The sequence below is a fragment of the Mirounga leonina genome, unplaced genomic scaffold (assembly GCF_011800145.1).
Source record: "Mirounga leonina isolate KUSES-001 unplaced genomic scaffold, KU_Mleo_1.0 Mir_375, whole genome shotgun sequence".
Classification (NCBI taxonomy): domain Eukaryota; kingdom Metazoa; phylum Chordata; class Mammalia; order Carnivora; family Phocidae; genus Mirounga; species Mirounga leonina.
The window spans coordinates 918,336-937,485 of record NW_023270717.1 but is presented as its reverse complement, the minus strand read 5'-3'; the positions used below and the strand labels follow the sequence as shown (position 1 = coordinate 937,485).

Sequence of the window (19,150 nt, the reverse complement as noted above, 5' to 3'; positions counted from 1 at the left end):
TGCCCTCGCCTCTGGCCTCCCCCTCGGGCCCCCACGCCGGGCTCCCATCCTGACCACTGCACCAGGAGTCCTGCCGCAATCCCTGCGGCCAGCGTGGGGTCGCGGCCATGGCCAGCAGTCCGCCTCCCTCTTAGCCAGGTGGGCCTCAGCAACAGCAGGCAGCGGCTGCTAGAGCCCGAGGGAGTCCCTCCCTCCGAGGCTCTCCCGAGCCCCCTCCTCACATGCCCCGTCCACGCTGCCACCTCAGACTCCTGTCCTGGCTCAGCCCCCCAAGCCTGCCCATCCCTGTCTGGGCAGCCGGCTGCCAAGGCGCCCACATCCCCGGCCAGGTACACAAGGCCCTGGACCACCAAGGCCCAGGCACACCTTCTCCTACGTTTCATGCTCAGCCCACAGAGCGCTTTCTCCTGCCCTCACGTCCTTCGCCAGGCACGAAGATGAAGACGTCATCAGAGGGGCCTCCCAACCCCTCCTTCTACCCAAAGGTGGCCTACGGCACAGCCACAACCACTCTGCCTGTCCAACGTCCCCACTCTGCGGTCGGCCTGGGCAGCTCACTGGAAGCATTTCTGAGGCATGAAGGGGCGGGAGGATGCGGGCTACTCAGGTGACCAGGTGCAAACCACGGCCACCACCAGCTGCCACACCACAGGGGCTGCTGGAGCCCTGGGCCTCGCTCTCCTCATCCATGAGAAGAGAAAAGAGCGGGGCGCCTGGGTGGCGCAGTCGTTAAGCGTCTGCCTTCCGCTCAGGTCATGGTCCTGGGATCGAGCCCCGCGTCGGGCTCCCTGCTCAGCAGGGAGCCTGCTTCTCCCTCTCCCACTCCCTCTGCTTGTGTTCCCTCTCTTGCTCTCTCTCTCTGTCAAATAAAATCTTTTAAAAAAAAGAGAGAGAGAGAAAAGAGCGCCTGTGCCTGGTGAACCCCGTGGCTGCGCCACTGGGCCCGTCAGCCGGCAGCCCCCTGCTGCCCGGCCCTTCAGGGCAGACGTGCCCGGTCAGGACCCTGAGCTGAGACCACACTAGAAGTTAATACGCAAATGTGAACGTTCTCGTGAGAAGTCACTGGCTGCTAAGAATCGTGTCATTTAAGTGCATATGAGAAATGCTCTATTACATCAAAGCCCAAAATTCCACTTCCTCACAAGAGCGACACGGTTCCCCATAAAGAATCTGAAACTAGCTCCTCTGGAAAATCCAAGAGGCGGTTCCATCTGCACATCAGCCGCTCGCCAACTACACCGACCGCATGCGTCCACAGCAAAGCCACAGAGAACCTGGGCAGGCTCCAGCATGCGGCACCGGCCTCCCGTGACCGACTGCGCGCTGTCTTACCACCCCCGCCTCAGCTTCCTCCTCGCAATCCTCGAAGGAGAAAACAACACCTACGCGCACTGCAGACTAGGCTACCTTCTGTAAACAAGAAGCATGACAGGTCCTCTCCCGCTCCAACGGGACCAGCCAAACCACAGCTCTCGGCTGCACCGGACTAGAGCAGGCCTAAGGGGGCCTGGGGGGGGCCTGAGGGAGCCTTGGGGGTGGGGGGGCCTGAGGGAGGCTGAGGGGGCGGGGGGGCCGGAGGGAGCGGCCTGAGGGGGGCCCTGAGGGAAAGACAAAGGCATGGTCCTGAAACCTGAGAACAGAGCTCCAAGCACGACCTAAATCCCAGTGACTGGACGGGCAAGGCCTGGCCAGTGACTCGGTGACGGCGCTCTGCGCCCTGCCGGCCCACAGCTCACTCTTCTCCCAAAGCCACCTGTCTTCATGACTGCCCCCAGTCAGTCAACTGGGACCAAACTCTGAGTAGAAGCAGAGACTACGGTCTCTGAGCGCGCCAGCAGACAGGGACGGACGCACCAGGCACCTGCAGCCGTGACTGGGCCACCCAGCCCCGCACGTCAGCCCGGAGAACCACTGGAGCACTGCAGACAGAGCAAAGGCAGGAGCACCGGCCCCAACCACGGGGGTGCAAGGAAGGGCCACCGTCAGAGCAACACCCCGGGGTCTCCCTTCAGAGGAGGCGCCTAGCGGGCCCAACCCAAACGTAACCCCTGTTCGGTTACAAAAGAGACAGCGTGCTGAGGGGTAAGGATCACCCAGCGGTCAGGCGTCCTCAGCTTTCATCAGAAGATTCTTGGCCCTTGTCCCGCAAGAAGGATCACGAGTTCCCCTTTCTACACTAGCTCCTGGCTGTCTTCGCCCACCTTCATGAGACGACACCCCACCCCCCATCTGGAGGACCCGCTGCTGCCTCAGGGCCTCCCTGAAGGCCGCCTTCTCCCCTACACGGCTTCCACCAGCCGCCAGTGAAAGGCCCTCTCCATGTGGATTCCAGTCCATCTTTTGTCAGATCTCCCTGCTGTCTTCCTTCCAAATGACCCCAGCACCTCAGAACAGCAAATGTGGGCTGGAGTGGGGGGTGTCCGCCTGGCGGGGAACCTAAGCTGCAAGATGGCTGGGATGACTGGGGAAGACACTGCGTCCAGACAAGCGCCCCCGGCCCAGCCCCCATCGATGACGGTGAACGAATGGTTCACAAGCTTTCCCCAAACTCCCTCTTTTTGGAGCAAATAACATACGAAGAGTGGTTTCCCACAAAGAGAAAAGGATCAGCTCAGCCAGAGTGACAGCTCAGGCAGCGGGAGGGGACTGGACGGGACAAAGGTGTGCCTCCCACTCCAGGCCTAACAGCTGGGGCCACCCTGGACCCCAAAAACCGTGAGGGTGCAAAGAGGGGGAAGCCAGCATCAAAGCCTGGAAGAGCAGGTGCTCTTCAGAACAGAACTGTCCAGGGGCGCCCGGGTGGCTCAGTCAGTTGAGCGCCCAGCTCTTGATTTTGGCTCAGGTCATGACCTCAGGGTCGTGAAATCGAGCCCCATGTCGGGCTCTGTGTTGGGCATGGAGCCTGCTTGAGATTCTCTCCCTTCCTCACTCAGAAAAAAGAAAAAAAGAAAGAAACCACCAGAACTGTCCTTCCTTTCCCAAAGAAGCCTCTCCTCTCTTCCTATCACCCAAAAGGAAGGTTGTTCTAGAGTCTGCATCTCACCCTAGGGAAGCCTAGTCAGAGACACCGTGAAATGAACGAGGGAAAGCTGCATGAACAATTCTGAGTTGAATGCACAAGAGGCCACTTCCCAGAAGAAAGAGGCTCGAGGGCTGTAGCTCTTGTCTCCGGCAGCAGGACCCACAGGAGCAGTGACACGGGAGGACTGCACCGGCTGCACCGCCGAGCACCCACGCGGGGAACACAGCGGGGCTGCCGCGCTGATACGGATGCCCACAATGAGGTTACCGCTCTTGCTGCTCTAATGGGGACGTGCCAAGAAAAAACGCAGACTACGAGGCAGACTGCCAGCGTTCTCTTCCGTGAAACTAAAACGTGTGGACTCTTCTCTACCAAAACCGAGAGCATCTTCTACCAGGTTCTCTGGGCTCCAACAACTGGGCTACAGTGCCCCCCCGACAGGCCGTGTCCCGAGCACAAGGCCCGCCACCCGCGGCCACCGGCAGTTTCCGTTAGCACTGGGCTTCCCCGGGGCTCCCTCGGGGCGGGTGGGTTTCCTCTCCTCATTGACTTCCTATGCACAGAAACGTGCTCGATGCCCAGCTCCTCTCCCAGACACGCGCCCCAGGAAAGGCCACCAGCTCTCGCCGCTGTGCATGTGACGTGCCGGGACGCCCAGGAGGCAGCTCCAGATCAGATCCCTGCTCCCTGGTGACAGCTGTGCGTCACCTGCCACCCTTCAGACATCAGAGAGGAGCATGCACCTGACGGGGGCATCCCAGCCCTTTCGAAAGCTGATGTGACCAGCAAAAACCATCCCTCTTGTCCCGTAAGCCACGTCTACTAGACGGTGGACGAGGCCTAAACCACGCTTTTTAAATAGCGTTTCAAAAACAGCTTGAGAAATAGAGCCTTATTCTGTGTCTACAGCTTTGTGACTGTGTAAGTGCCACGATGCAGCAGGGACGGCACCCCACTGTGACAGGAAACCAAAGCCCGGCGGGGGCTCCAGGGGGTCAGTGAGGACCGACACTCAGCACGTGCTTACCTTCCTCCCCCGTCTCCTGCCCCAGCTGAGCACCTTCCTCTTCAAAGCTTCCAATACCTGATTCCGCAGGCGGGGGCTGGCTGTGCTGCTGGCTCAGTTTGTTTCGAAGGACAGCAATCTCCTTTCTCAGGAGCTTGGCCCGCTTGCTCCGAGACCCGCTGGACTTCATGGCGCACGTGAGGTCCAGCTTGTCCAGCAGCTCTCGCAGCTGCTCCTCCAGGACCATGTGGGCCCTGTTGGCCGGGTTCAGCAACCTGTCCACTGGAGTCAAAGGACACTTCGTCAGTCATCTACCACGCTGCCCCCGAGACCACCTCACTGGCATCGGCCCCGCCCGCGGGAGCCCCAAATGCCCTCCACGCTCCCTGCAAACCCACGACAGGCCGCTGCCACAGGGAGACACACTTTCACCCAGTGGGCGTCAGGACGCGCCTGCAGGCAAGTTTCTACGTCCACGGTGGGGCGGCCAGGCGCACGGGGACACAGTGCACTGAGGCAGGGCTAGCGCCTCTCCTCGTGTGCACCCGAACCAAGGCCCTAAGTGAGGACCAGCGGCCGGGCCAGAAGAAGGCACAACAGGATGACCCCCAAGGGAGGCACGCTCCACTGACCACATGCACGGGGCCACCCACACAGACAGGGCCTCAGGTCTGAGCCGGTCTACAGACGCAGGCCGCCGTGTGGCTTTACTACAACTGGGCCACACAACGCACAGACCATTCTCAACTCCAGGCATATTTACTACAAAAAACCCTAGCAACTTTAACTTAAGCAAAACAACAAAATCTATGAAACACAAGTTACCTGAAATTAGTGAAAGGTGGCTAAGAAAAAAACAGCTCTTTCAAACTAAGACAAAACCAGGAGTGAGAGAGATGGGAAGGAAGGTGGAAAGAGACAGAAACTACAGCACACCCACCAGGAGCGAGTGACACCTTCCTTCAGAAACAAGCGTTTACTAAAAGCATCTGCGCTTTTCACAAAGGAACGAGACGTTAATATCGCAAAATAAATAAGAATGCTTAAAACCTAACAGCCTGGCTTGCATCCATACGGTCTCTAACAAAATTTCACAAATAACGGCCTCAAAAACGTGCAAATAAACAAAACTGTGTCATTTGAAGACCCTCAGATCTTTACCCTTTAAGCAGATGAGGGACAGCTGTGTGTGCACCGCCCACCAAGAGGCAGCCCACGGGCCTCGGCACAGCGTGGACGGATGAAGGCGGCCAGGGCCCGTGCGGACTGCGTGGGGAGGGCGGGGGGAGCACCCGCTACCCGGAACACGTGTTCCGCCAGCTCCACCATCTCCCCGCACAAATGCGGAAAAAATTAACACTTCTCATCCTTGAGTTTATCCCTAGTGAAAACGTGGGTGCTGGACTTTCCTGAGGAGGCCCCACGGTGACCCATTTGCCCATGTCCTCAAGCCCACAAGCCCCTTCCTGTTCCAGGGAGGCTGCACGGCGGCCGGAGCGTCGTGGCCAGGGCAAGGCACCGGGAAGGCAGCCCCCACCCGTCTCCAAGGACAGGAACAAGCGAACGGACCGCCGTGCCCCATCTGAGAGGCACGCGGCGGCGCTCGGACGGCTGCAAGGCCAGAGTCCGGGGGGCTGGGCACACGCCCACTCCTGGGGCCTTCTCAGCCACAAGACGTCATTGGAATTGGATTAAAACCCACCCAGAGTGTAGCCGCCAACTAAACTGCTTCCTGGTCTGTATCATTCAGACCCAGGCTGTCCCCTACGGGGCCACTGCCCACGTGTGTCTCTCTAATGGGTCCCTAAAACACACCTGGTCTGAACAGAAACGTGCTAGGGGTATAAAATACACGCTGCGTGGCAAAGAAAAATTAAAAAACAATGGAAAACGTAATCAGTAATTTTTACGGTGGACTATGTGTTAAAAGCACAATATGTTAGGAGCGCTAAGTTAAAGATAACATCTTTAAAGTAAATTCCTTCTCTTTCTTCATGAGACTACCGGAAAACGTACGGTCACATATGCGGCTCGTGTTCTAGTCCCACTGGGCCGTGCGGACGAGGTCTGCGGGCAAGAGCGTGCTCCCACCTGGGCCTGTGCTCGGGGCTGGTGCTTACCGTCGTCCCAGGAGAAAGGCCGCCGGGGGGCCGCAGCAGGCCGCTCAGGCAGGTGCATCCCCGAGGCCTCCTCGAAGCCGATGCTGTCCGCCTGGCGCCTGGCCTGCCTCAGAACGACACCGCCCTGATCGCGCAGCCTCACGGCGGCTCTATAAAACACCGTGTCCTTGGCGTTGTACTTCATGCAGTTATCTACAATGAGATTAAAATCCTCCTCAAACTCAGTGAGGTGTCTATACCCTTGAGCTTCTAACCGTTTCCTCATTGTGGCAAAGTCCATGGGATGTTTAATGTGATCCAAATAATCTGGTACCTAATTTCAGGGAGGAAAAATAAGCATTTACAAACAGAGAAGGACTCTTATTCGTTCTATATAACCCCATACACCCACTACTTAAGGTATGAGACGCACCACACGCACACCCCACATCCTGCCGGGGACCCCTCTGACTCAAGCTCCTCAAACCGAACACACAGCAACTGGTGCAGTCGTCTGGGCAGAGCCGCCGTCCACGGACAGCTTCTCTCTAAGGGGGAACTCTGGCCTCTCATTTCCCCTACTTTACAGTGAAACCTACCACTTTTACAACTTAAAAGGAAACGTGTTAAATAAAAATGAAACACTAGGAGACAAGTAATCGCACCCCTGTACCTAGTGAACGGTTACTACTTAAGTAGCAGAGTGAGCCCCGTCCCGAGCGAGCCGAGCGTGTGAACACTCACCTCCTTCAGGCTCACCGGCTGGGCGAATATCCGAGCCGGGTCCTTCTCCTGCAGCTGGTCGAGGACGGAGCGCAGCAGCACCGTGAGCGGGGTCAGCCGCAGCTCCAGGGCCATCTGCTCCACCTTCACCTGCAGGACACGGCACCTGGCTGTAATGCTCACCAGCGACCGTCTTGGAAAGGCTGCACTCCTGCCCGCCCCCCCACCCCCCCACAGCCCCTCCAAGGGCCCACGTCAAATGCTCTGGCACACTCCGTCTCAGCGGCCACCCCACCACTGCCCAGCACCTCTCTCCACGCACCACACACCTGGCACCCCCCCAAACACCCACCACGTGCCAGCCACGCTCCCCCGCATGGCACCCCCAGCCTCCTTCAAGACAGAGGTCAACGTCCCCCCTCGTCCTGCTGCCCGCGACCCTGGCCCTGGGGAGGAGGATGGGTGGAAAGGCGGGGGCAAGGTCTGCAGGTGCAGCCGGCTGCAGGCGCCCACGGGGGAAGCCCACGCGGGGTACCACCCCGCCCTGGGGAAGCCCCAAGGGGCGCGGAACCTCACCTGCTCTCGCTTGAGCTTTTCCCGCTTGCGCAGGAGCTCGATCAGCAGGCGCGCGCGCTCCAGGTCGTGCCGTAGTCGCTGCCAGTACTTCAGCTTCTCTTTGGCAGCTTGAATCTCCTCGTCGTTTTCTCTCTGAGAAGAGGAATCCAGAGTCAGACGAAGAGCCACTCGAACCCGGAGCCGCCCACGGAAGCCCAGCCAGGGCGCCAACCAGCAGGGCCGAGGAGGCCCAGAGCAGACGTCCCCGTGCACAGACTCGCCCCGCGGGCTCCCTATGAGGCCGGCATGCTCCGGACCCAAAGTGCGGGACGGCCGTGCGCCACGCACAAGTTCAGGGACTGGCGTCTTGACCCCGGCACAGGAGGAGCTCAGGTGAGCAGGGCACTGTCGCCTCCCCTCCTGGACACCGGGAATGGACGGAGCGGCCCAGGGAGCAAACACCAGGGACACGCCCACACCCAGGGGGAATGAAACTGGCACGCTTGGGGTCACCACTTGAGCGCCGCCTCCTTCCTTGGCAAAACACACGTGCCGCTGACCTCAACACAGCCCTTGACTGACCCACTTCCATTCTAGCGCTTTCAAAAATAAACATGCCATATGCAGAGAGCAAGCAGATGGCAGCCCCCTCCCGATGCACCTCGGACCGCGACGCAGGAAGAGCTGTTCTGTCCATGACGGGGACGTCCCCACACGACGGCCAGAGAGACCCTCCCAGCACGGGGCAACACACGAACTCCAGGAAATCACAACCCAAGGTCCCCCATGCTGGCACAGCATCTGGACAGCCCCACAAAGGCCAGAGCCGGGAGCTGAGCACCCCCTGGGTCTGCGCAGCGGCTGAAGGCCCCTTCTGCCCAACCACAGCTCCTGGGGCAAGCCCAGCGCAGACGGTGGAGGATGCAGCAGTCGGGGCGCTCTTCCCCCTGCCCCTGAACCCCAGCTCCGCTGAGATGCTCCCATCTGTCCCCGTGCAGTCTTCCAACATGTGCCCGGGCCTCCTGATCACAGCAGCCCAGGATGCCTCCTGCAAGTGCACGCGCACGTGACCCCAGGCGGAGAGAACGTCCCCACCCCCGGTGGCTTTACCTCACCGTTCTGCAGACACACACTACAGCCTCGGGCAAGGCGCTCACCGTCCAATTCTGGGACATACACCACACGCGTCAGATCCCCCCCTCTCTCTGGACGGCCCTGCCCCTAAGGTTCCCAGCCCACCACATCCAGACAGAGCTGAAAAAGCACACCCACCAGGCAGGGCCCCACCCCCGGCACCCCTCACTCCCCGTCTCAATGCTGAGCACCCGGCAGGTGACAACTGCCGAGATTTGACCCTGTGGCCGCACACACATGGGGCTGTGACACGGTGCCCTCACTTCAAGGTCTGTGGGCAGAGTCACTGGTGAGGCTACCAGGATCCCCCCCACCCGCTACCAAAGGGACGGGAAGGCTGGGCCAGGCCCCCGGCTCCAGGTTCTCCCGCCCCACCAGTGCCAATCAAAGAGCTTGTGTTAATGGTATTTAAAAGTCTCAGGCACTGGGGCGCCCAGCTGGCTCAGTCGGTGCAGCGCCCGACTCCTGATCTGAGGGTCGTGAGTTCGAGCCCCACAGTGGGCGTGGAGCCTACTTAAAAAAAAAAAAAGAAAATCGTCAAAGTCTCAGACGGTAAGTAGGCATTAACAGTGACATCAGCTGCGTAAACAGGGCCAATAAATACATTAAGTAGATTTAGAAAACCAAATTACCCCAAAGCATCTGAAAATCCCCTTGTCCACTGGTTTGAATAAACACTCCGAAAACATCAACCAAAAGGACACTGAGCCTGGCAATCCCACGAAGCAGAACGTGGTAGGTGCCCCCCACCCGCTGCGCTGCCCATGGCGCTCACGGTCCTGTCTGGAAGACAGCGTGCACAGCCATGGAGGGTCCTGCAGGACAGGACCCGACTCTGATGCGCACGGCTTCAGCAAATTCATCAACGCAAAAGGGCCTGAGTTTCCTGACTCTGCTGTTCAGAGAGCTTTACTTCCTCCATAAAAACCTACCCGGGAAGACTCCATGAAGTGGAAGAAAAGCAAAGTGGTTTCTGGTACCGAAAAGCTATCAGGAAAGAGAATTTTAGAAGACCATGTTTACAGCTTCCACCTGGCAAACGGGAAGATGCTGGATGGAGGGGATAGGGCAGGCCAGCCCGAGGAGGTGAGGACCCCAGCACATCCACCCGAGTCCCAGGGCACTACCAAGGACTTAAGCCCCAAGAGGCAGTGCTCCCTGCCCCTAAAAAGCAGGACGCATGGAGGCGCCCAGCCCTGGGGCTGAACCTTGCGCCCACAGCAGCAGGGTGGATGCAACAAGCTCAGCCCCAGCACAGCAGGGTGACCGTGTTGTCCTAAAGCCACCAGAGAGGACACGGAGATGCCATCAGAGGGAAGCATCGCAGCACTCGCCCACCGACCCTCACCCCAACCAGGGTCTGAGGATGGTGGAGGACGGGCTCTGGAGACGGTGCCATGAAGGCCCCAGGAAGGTGCCCACAGGGACCCCGCGCTCGAGGCCAGACCAGAAGAGCTGAGCCAACTCCTCCAAGACCACCATGCACAGCGGCGTCCTGCAGCACCAACCCGAGGGCCCGGCCCCCGAGGCGCCTTGTCTGCCTGGATGTGGGGGACCTCACTCTCAGACCAGCTGGTCCCGCCTGTTTGTGTGTCTGTCTCCCCACCAGAAGGTCAGCCATGGGAGGGAAGGGCTGCACCTGACCTCCTCCACAGCCCGGCCCAGAGTGGGCACCCAAAAATACAGAGAAACGAGTCAAGTTAAACCCGAACATCAAATATGTCCCAATTTTCAAAAACACAGGAACATCACACCAAGCCCACATGTTCCATGTGGAAGATTACTGTTTGGGACCCTGCAAAGTCATCAGCACCTACGGGGTGAAGCAGGGAAGGGCAGTCTGGGTGCAGACCTTCCACAGAGCAACTCCGGGGCGCCTCTGCAGGCCAAACAGGGGGCTTCCAACAACCACGTCGCTGACTCGCCCTGCAGGAATCCACCCCGCAGGTCGCCCCAGGTGCACACCAGGACACCCACATTCAAGCTGTACAGACAAACTCAAGTCCAGGCAGTCCCTTCTGCCGAGGACACGGACATTGCCACAGCTCATGTTCCCGTCCCTACACAGGTATTTCGCATGTGGCAGCCCCAGGCTGGTTGCTCCCACTGGCCCACGTGTCCCATGGGCACAAAGCCTGGACGGGACACCAACACCATTCCCCAAGGGGAGGAGGGACGAACAGGCAGCTCATCACTGAAGCAGACATCGCTAACAAAGACCTCCAGTGGCATGTGGTTTCGCATGGATTCTGAGGCCCCAGACCCAAGCGTGTGCAGGAGGCACACGGCCCCCACAGTGGGCAGTATGCACACCACACAAGGGATACATCCACACGAGTCCGCAGCCCCAACGCACCTTGGGACAGTCAAGCAGCCTGGCCTCACATGTGTACGCGTCCAGCGTCACCGAGATCTCAGACTAAGTGAGCCCCCTTCACTATACTGGAATACCCCACCCAGCAGCCCCTGGCCCAGCAACCTCGGACACCCATGGGATGTGAGTCAGATAGTGCTGAGGGCACCAGGCACTTGGCGTGGACCACCGGGGGGAGGGTCGGCCCAATCACCGACCCCTCAGAGGGGCATCGGCTCCAAGAAGCATGCCCTTCCTTTCCCAGACATGGAAAAGGGTCAAAGGCAACCCCACAGAGGGCCAGAATCTTCAGCTTCTCCATGGCTTTCAGAAAGTATAAAAAAGATGTTAAAACCCACGAAAAACTTTTTTAACTGAGTACTTAAATGTGTTAGTATTTTGCCTCTTTTTGTCACCAGAGAATCAAGTAAGTTAAGATGAAGGGTTCCCCAGGAATGGCACCATCATCCAGGGCAGGGGCAATGAGAGAGGGTCACACTCGACCTGAGTTTCGAGCTGTGACCAAGGCGGAGGGACAGCAGACGGGAGCTACCTCTGCTGGTGAAGGGGGTGAACGGGGTGTCAATTCACTCCACAACCACACACTCCCCTAGGCCGTCACTCTGCCGGCGCTGGGCGGGTGGCGACGCGAGGGAGGGTACGCGCCTGGCACAGCCAGGCCGCCTCCAGGGAGCTGCAGCCCAAGCCCAGAACAGCGCGGACGGGGTGACTCCACCCTGAGAGAACCCCACCAACCAGGAACCCGGTGGATCCAGGGAGCACAGCGTCCAGCCGCATCTGACAGTGTGCCCTCCGACACACTCAGCCCCCTGGCGACTCAGGATCGAGAGCGAGCGAGAGAGCGAGCGAGAGCAGAGCCTTTAAGAGGACAGCGGCATGGCAGCCAGGCGGCGATCCGACATGGACTCACAGGAAGGACAGTTTCTGCTGCGCCCAGCGTGTCAGACAAAGAGCAATGAGGGGACTCCACTCTCTGCCATGTCCTCCGGGCTTCCTAGCCTGAGCAGGTGGCCTAGCCCGACAACAGTCACGGACACAGCTCCCCTACAAAGCTGCCCACTCCCCACAACACTAAAGTGTACTAATCAAGAATTTGGGGCAATGTGCCGAAGAACCATTTTTGTCTTCCATTTATGTCTGTGACATCTCACGGAGCCAATTTCTTACTTTCTAAATCCATTCTTCCAGAACCGCATCACACGCTCAGATGGTTCTACAAAACCAGATGTACTAGAACACAAGAGCTGGTTTGGTTTTGTTCTTTTAAAAAGCAAATCCCGGGACGCCTGGGTGGGGCTCAGTCGGTTAAGCGCCTGCCTTCGGCTCAGGTCATGATCCCGGGGTCCTGGGATCGAGTCCCGCATCGGGCTCCCTGCTCCGCGGGGAACCTGCTTCTCCCTCTGCCTCTGCCTCTCTCTCTCTCTCTATCTCTCATGAATAAATAAATAAAATCTTTAAAAAATAAATAAATAAAATAAATAAAAAGCAAATCCCGTCTCTTCTCACACATCTGGGCTCCTGTCTCCCTCCCTCCCCACCGTGGTCAACGTGCAGCGGGCCTTCAGAGCAAGGCCCTAGAAAAAAACCACTCCTTGCACGTTTGAAAACCCAAACTCCCAGCCCAGCCCACAGACCCAGTCCTAGGGGCCCAAGTCTCACCTCCTGCCGCTCCCTCCCCCGGCATGCCCACCCCGCATGACCAGTTTGGTAACGACTTCCCTGGGCATCCCCAACACGTGCAGAAACATCACGTGGCACGGACAGATGGGAGTGGCCCACACAACCCGCAGCTTACACAGCCCGGGACAGACACGGGTCTTGCACGCCTCGCACCGGACGGGATGGGGGCTCGCAGACCAGAGCCTGGGGCCTGACGGGCTGGCAGCACATGCAGCCTACGGTGGCAGGCGCTGCTCCTGGGAGTCGCCGGGCCGGCCCAGTGTGTCAGGGGGGCAGGAGACATCACGTACCTGCTGCGAGCTCCTCTGGGACTGCAGGCTGGACTGGAGTCGCCGCAGCAGGGGGGCGCCGTTCCTCGACAGCCTTTTGAGCAGCCAGTAGCTGTGGGCTCTCTCAACAAACTGCTTCTTCCGCTGGATGGCCACCTGATTCGCAATCCTATTTAATCTAAAACACGGAAAAACTCAAGAGGTTAGCTCTAAAGGAGCACACGAACATGTTTTCATCGTGGCAACTAGAAATGACAGGGTCACTTTTCACAAACCAACGTCCATACTTCATCGTCCGCACTCAGCCATGCACACGAACTGCTGCCTCCCGCCGTCCCTGGTGCTGGACCAGCCCGACCGCCAGCCACCCACGGGTTCCACCCAGGGTAAGTCACGCCAGCGTCTACCAGAGACATTAGACACGGAGAAGGAAAATACACTGAGTGATGCTCTCACTTCCTTCCCTGTTATGCCGACCACATCCAGTGACCGTGAAAAGCTGCCGCACCAGGTGGGGTAAGGAGGGTACTGGCCCCCCTCGGTCACCTCAAGAGGGAAAGAGATGGGACAGCTAGGGGTCAGGACTGCAGACAGAGCAGCTGCTCCTCACTAGAATGACCACGGGCAGCTGCAAGTCGTGGGAGACAGCTTCCCTCCAGGGACTACAAAATGCACGAGGTTTGTGAAAACACTTGCACAGGGGGAATAATCGTTTAAAAGAGCCAGACACTTCCCCGTCCCTGCTGAAACAAAGCAATGATTCATCACTTTGCCAGACAAAGACACTGAAAGAGAATATAAACTCAATCCTAAACTAAGAACTTAATGAAAATACAAATGAAACAAGATGCTCCTCACTATATAGCCAACATCAAAATGTCAGGATGAAACCAAGGAATTTTAAGACCAAATTTTGAAGTATGTAAATCGTTTAAGTTTTACAAAATGATCAGTGATCAAAACAGCCAGAACACCCCCAGCTCTGACACGTCCAGCTCCAGCTCATTTCAAGAATGTTCCAAATCCTGCTGCTGGTCGGCCTGCTGACTGTGAAGGACTCGCCTCCCACATGGCTGCTCTCGTCCTGGGGTCCTTGAGACCGCACTCCATGCACAGAACCAACACGGCCTCTCGTGGCAAGACACAGCTCGAGTGTCTGTCCTGCAAAGGGACCCAACACTGAGGAACTGACGTAGGGGGCAGCCCCATGCCAGACACAGGTGGGGGGGCTTTGCCAGAAAAGCCCCTTCAGACCCTAAAGGAAGACGCCAAGGGCTTGTGTGGGCCGGTGCAGAACCCATGCTCAAGTCTGTCCGCAGCCTGCCCCTGAGCACAGGGCCGTGGGTCTGCGCATTCGAGGACCCTGGGTCACACGGCCTCAGCAGCAGGCAGGGGAGGACACCTGTCGCAGCGCCCAGGAGCTTCTCCCACAGAAGGTGCTGGGGAGCGCCTGGACTCTGCTCACAGCCACACGCACGACGCTCCTCGGCTGCAGGGGGGCTGTGCTGGTTCTGCTGGGGGTGGTCTGTCCGACCACTGTCAAACGAGGCACGATTCAGGTGCAGTAAGGAGCACGAACCTGAACGCACACAGTTCAGTGGATCTCTCCACCTGTAGACAAGTGTTTTAACACAAGTACACAGTTATTTCAACAGTGAAATGAGGCAAATAGAAGTATTTTTTAGCAATCTGAAGGCTTCAAGGAAACGCATGCTTACAAAGATTCTGAACCTCACGACACAAGCCACCATCTCCTCAGAGTCTGGATCTCTGAGCATGAACAGCTCGCAGACATGAGCAACGAGGCTCTGATGAAAACGTATTTCAAGGTGTCCTAGAGTATTTATTGAAAAGCTGCATTCAACTGAGCTGATTCTACTTCATAAGCTGCACGAGTCCTGAAGGAGCAGGGTGGGTGCAGAGCGCCCAGGCACCCAGCACCTCCTGGAAGCAGCAGTGCCCACGCTGAGCACGCCCACATCAACCCTGCACCCACCCAGCCCAACAACCAACGCGGAGCGGGTGGAGGGCAGAGGAACGCGCTAAACCACAGAAACGCCAGCCACACAAGCCTGGCCAAGGGGCAGGGGCCCAGGGGACTCGCAGCAGGATGGGGATCCGGCTCCCTCAACAGTTCAACTCCAAAGAGAGAGAGACAAAAAGGGACCTTTACAAGAGAAGAGACAGACAGGACTCGTGCAATTTTAAAGGCATGGCACACCTTGGTGTTCAGAAAGAAGGTAAAAAGGTGAGTCCCACACAGGTGAAGACAGTGGGAGTCCCAGGGACAGGAAGGGGCTGCAGGAAGGGCTGGGGGAGGGGGCGGCCAGGTTCTGTCTTCTCGAGTACATAGCAGTAACAAGGGTGTGTACCCCAGAGTCATGCATTTGTGATTCTTTCTCCTTTTGTGTTTTACTTTAAATACTTTTTTTAAAGATTTCTTTCTTTGAGAGAGAGAACACACACACAAGCAGGGGGAGGGGCAGAGAGAGAATCTTAAGAAGACTCCCCACTGAGCAGACAGCCCGACTCAGGGCTCCATCTCACGACCCTGAGATCACGACCTGAGCCAAAATCAAGAGTTTAAACGCTTAACCAACTGCGCCACCTAGGTGCCCCTTTACTTTTTTTAAAATACGGTATTTGGCAAAGGTAATAAAATGATTAAAACTTTGATTTTCTCAAGCCTTTCTGAATACATCTCATATACAAGGTGCCTTAAAATGAAAAATAACTAGGCTTCTGGAGAAACTGAGGGAGGGTCCAACAGAAGGTCAGTTGATAAAACATCAATCTGGGACTATGGCATATAATTTGGAACAAAATGTTTTAAATTGAGTACCTGCTACGATAAAATTGCTTTTACACAATCTATTCACATACACGATCAAGCTGTAGATTCACGTCCACAGTAACAAAAACCAGGAAGAGGATTAAGGGAGAGAGCATCTCATCAGAGCAAGAAGTAAGCACATCCATCCACGGAACACAGCCATCTTTGCAGAGCCCCGTTTCCTGAAGACATGTGCCCAGCACACGCCTCTCATGGGGAAGGCACTTCAAGCCAAGGGGCATCCGTCTGCTCGAGTGCGTGCTGGCAAGGGCAGCCCCACCGGATGAGGAAGAAACCTCAACACTCGAGGCCCAGCGACGGTGGCGGAACAGTGATTGGCCCAGGGGGGCGGGGCTGAGACACAGAGTCACACAGCCTGACTACCCAGATTCCACTCAATTCACTTTCGGGAACGATGAGGCTCCTAACTTGCCTATTTTGAATATTCCAGAAATTACACCTTTTAGCTATCTGATCTTTGGGTGAAAAATGCTGGATTTCAACTCAAAAATGTGGGAGGCACTACACTGTTTTTCAAAATTAGAATCTAATAGAATTAGATTCTATTAAATAGAATCTAAGACATTCTATCCAAAATGTCTTAGAAAGGAGAAAGGCTGACTCCGTAACGTGCTAAGCACTGCACTGAGGACAGTCGGGAAGCGCACCGCTCCCACTACCCCCGCCTCGGCTCCGGGCCACGGAGGGCAAGTCGTCGGCCCAACACCCACAACGCCCATGAGTTTCGCATCACCACGCTGTCACCTGAAACTGACAACGATGTCTGTCCAGGGCACCTGGATGACGCTGGGGGAAAGAGACAAACAAGCAACACCTAGTGAAATGGAAACAGGGAGACATGAGGAGCCACCCCTCCTGCTCCCAGAGACGGGTGAGCAAGCTCTGGCGAGCCCTGCCCAAGAAAGCAAGAGGACAGACACAGCGTAAGTGTGGAGAGGACAAACGAACCAGAAATCAGTTAAAAATGAGAATCACGAAAGCGGAGATGGGAAACCAACCCAGAAAAAACACAACTTTCCAAAACTGACTTCTGAAGCACAAAGAAAAACTCAATACATTCATAGTAGTGATTTTAGGAACAGAATCAATAGTCTAAAATTTTCCTCCTACCTCCGAAAGGAAAGGAAAAAAGACAGTTTTTCAGAAGAGGTCGGCCCCTGGAAGACCAGGCATCCAACCTCCTGCCCACAGCTGGGGAGACAGCAGGTGCGTCCCATGCTGAGGAGGCAGACGCTCCAACACACGGGCAGCAGGTACACAAGAGAAAGGCCAAACTCACTTGTGAAAATACACACAAAACTGAAACAAGTCCATTTGGGTATAAAATGACACTACCCACCATGAGCAAGGGGGTCTGTCCCAGGAAGGCAAAGGGTGGTCTTGAGATGACAAGTTCTATCACAGGCCAACGGGTAAGAGGGCGGACTGTGATTATCCCAAAGGATGTGGAAAAGCAACAGGTCAACCACGACCCACAACTCACATCAAGGGGCGAGGGTCCTGCCAGAAGGGTTGGGAGAGGCTCCACCCTGAGACCTAGAGCAACATGCACACAGGGAGATGCTTCTCAAGATTGGAACCAACATAAAGATGCCCACCCTCCCTGCTCCTATGAGAACTATACAAGATATATATATATTTTTTTTAAGATTTTATTTATTTATTTGACAGAAACAGCAAGAGAGGGAACACAAGCGGGGGGGTGGGAGAGGGAGAAGCAGGCTTCCTGCAGAGCAGGGAGCCCAATGTGGGGCTCGATCCCAGGACCCTGGGACCATGACCTGAGCCGAAGGCAGACGCTTAACAGTTGAGCCACCCAGGTGCCCCCAGGATATCTTTTTTTTATTTTTTTAAAGATTTCATTTACTTATTTGCCAGAGAGAGCGAGCAAGTGTGCGAGCGTGCCCAAGCAGGGGGAGGGGCAGAGGCAGAGGGAGAAGCAGACTCCCCGCTGAGCAGGGGGCCCCAGGCAGGACTCGATCCTGGCACCCCAGAATCACAAGCTGAGCCGAAGGCAGACACTTCACCTACTGAGCCACAGGTGCCCCTACAGAGAATATTCCTGCCAATGGAAACAAGAGGAAAATTTAAGGACTGGATGCGCACAGCCTTCATGGGGGGAGAAAAGTAGAAAACATTACTGAGTGACATCAAAGAAGATTTAAATAAATAGAAACACTCAACACTAAGCAAGGTTAGCAAGAAAAAGACGAGATGTAATAAGTGTACAAATCGTCTCCAAATTGGTCTGTAGATTCCATGGAATTTCCAAATTCCCAAAAAGGTCTGTCAAGAAACCTGACAAGATGACTCCAGAACTTACACGAAGGAACCACAGCTGAGCAAGAACCACATGCGTGTGAAGAACCTGCTAAGGCTGCAGGAGGCCAAGGAAACACAGCCAGCCAGCCACCCAAGGAAGCTGGCCCATGGCTGCAAGATCTCTAGGGAGAGCAAAAACAGTCATCCACACTGAAAAATTAAACTGGACTCCTACCTCGTAAGACACTCATACCCAAGTGACTGAAGACATGGACATGAGGGACACTGATTCAACAAGTGACCGAGGCCTCCATGCACATGCTGGGACACTTCGGGGAACAGTGGCCCGCCCTGGGGGCTAACCCTCTGCAGGGAAGCCAACCACACCCAAGACACAGACGGCAAATCCAGAGAGACGGGTCGGCATGAGGCCGGAGGAGATGGCGGGACACGGACAGGGAAGGCCATTTGAAAGCTTTTAGAACATCCTGAGGCCTTCAGGGAAATGAAGGATTATTTAAGTGAGATATGACAAGAACCAACCATAAAATAAAGCAAATACACACCCATGGGCAATGAAAGGCAAACTCTTGTAAAGTGCCAGGACCATGGCAAAGATGTCTGCTCCCACCCCACCAAATCGACTCTGAGCTGGTGGTCGTGGCCTGCACCGAGCCTGGATAAAAGACAGGAAAAAAGAAGGGACGGAGAAGCCCGCCCACACGATCATTTCCTCACATACTGTCCACAAAAATAATCTAATAAACTACAATGCATTGTTATCAATCTAAGAGAAAAAAAAAAACTAACTTGAAAAAACACACTACTTACAATACTCCATTTTTTATGAGAACACCATGCACTCTCACAAGACATGAAAACAGCCCCGTGCGCAGCGAGGCGGGCCTGCTCGTGTTTATGTGACACCCGGGCCACGGAGTCCAGGCTTCCTGCGGAGACACTGCCATCTCGAGAAGTAGGCCTGGGCCTCGCACGTGGGGAGGGTGACCCAACAACAAGGGGTCGGCCCTACGCAGATCAGGGGCTCCGTAGGAACACCGCATGCTTGTCAGGCAGGGTGGCCAGAGGTGCAGGGATGGGGCGTGAGCGCTGGAAGCCATGGGGTCAGAACTGGCCCACTGACTGCCTGTGGGGGGGAAGACACAAACCAG

The 19,150-nt window shown here is 56.4% G+C and overlaps 1 protein-coding gene across 4 annotated transcripts in view; it reads right to left on the bottom strand.

Annotated features, from left to right (window-relative positions):
- BRD1 (bromodomain containing 1) overlaps window positions 1–19,150 on the bottom strand; it is a 52,198-nt gene that overhangs the window by 12,068 nt on the left and 20,980 nt on the right. For all 4 annotated transcript variants that reach the window (XR_004675878.1, XM_034986070.1, XM_034986071.1 and 1 more), the window contains exons 2-6: window positions 12,884–13,040; window positions 7,427–7,558; window positions 6,872–7,000; window positions 6,149–6,461; window positions 4,050–4,310 (exon numbers count right to left, since the gene is read on the bottom strand). Coding sequence is in view for 3 of the 4 variants with exons in the window: in XM_034986070.1 (XP_034841961.1) it covers window positions 4,050–4,310; window positions 6,149–6,461; window positions 6,872–7,000; window positions 7,427–7,558; window positions 12,884–13,040 (992 nt within the window). In the remaining variant the exon portion in view is untranslated. The remainder of the gene's footprint in view (window positions 1–4,049; window positions 4,311–6,148; window positions 6,462–6,871; window positions 7,001–7,426; window positions 7,559–12,883; window positions 13,041–19,150) is intronic.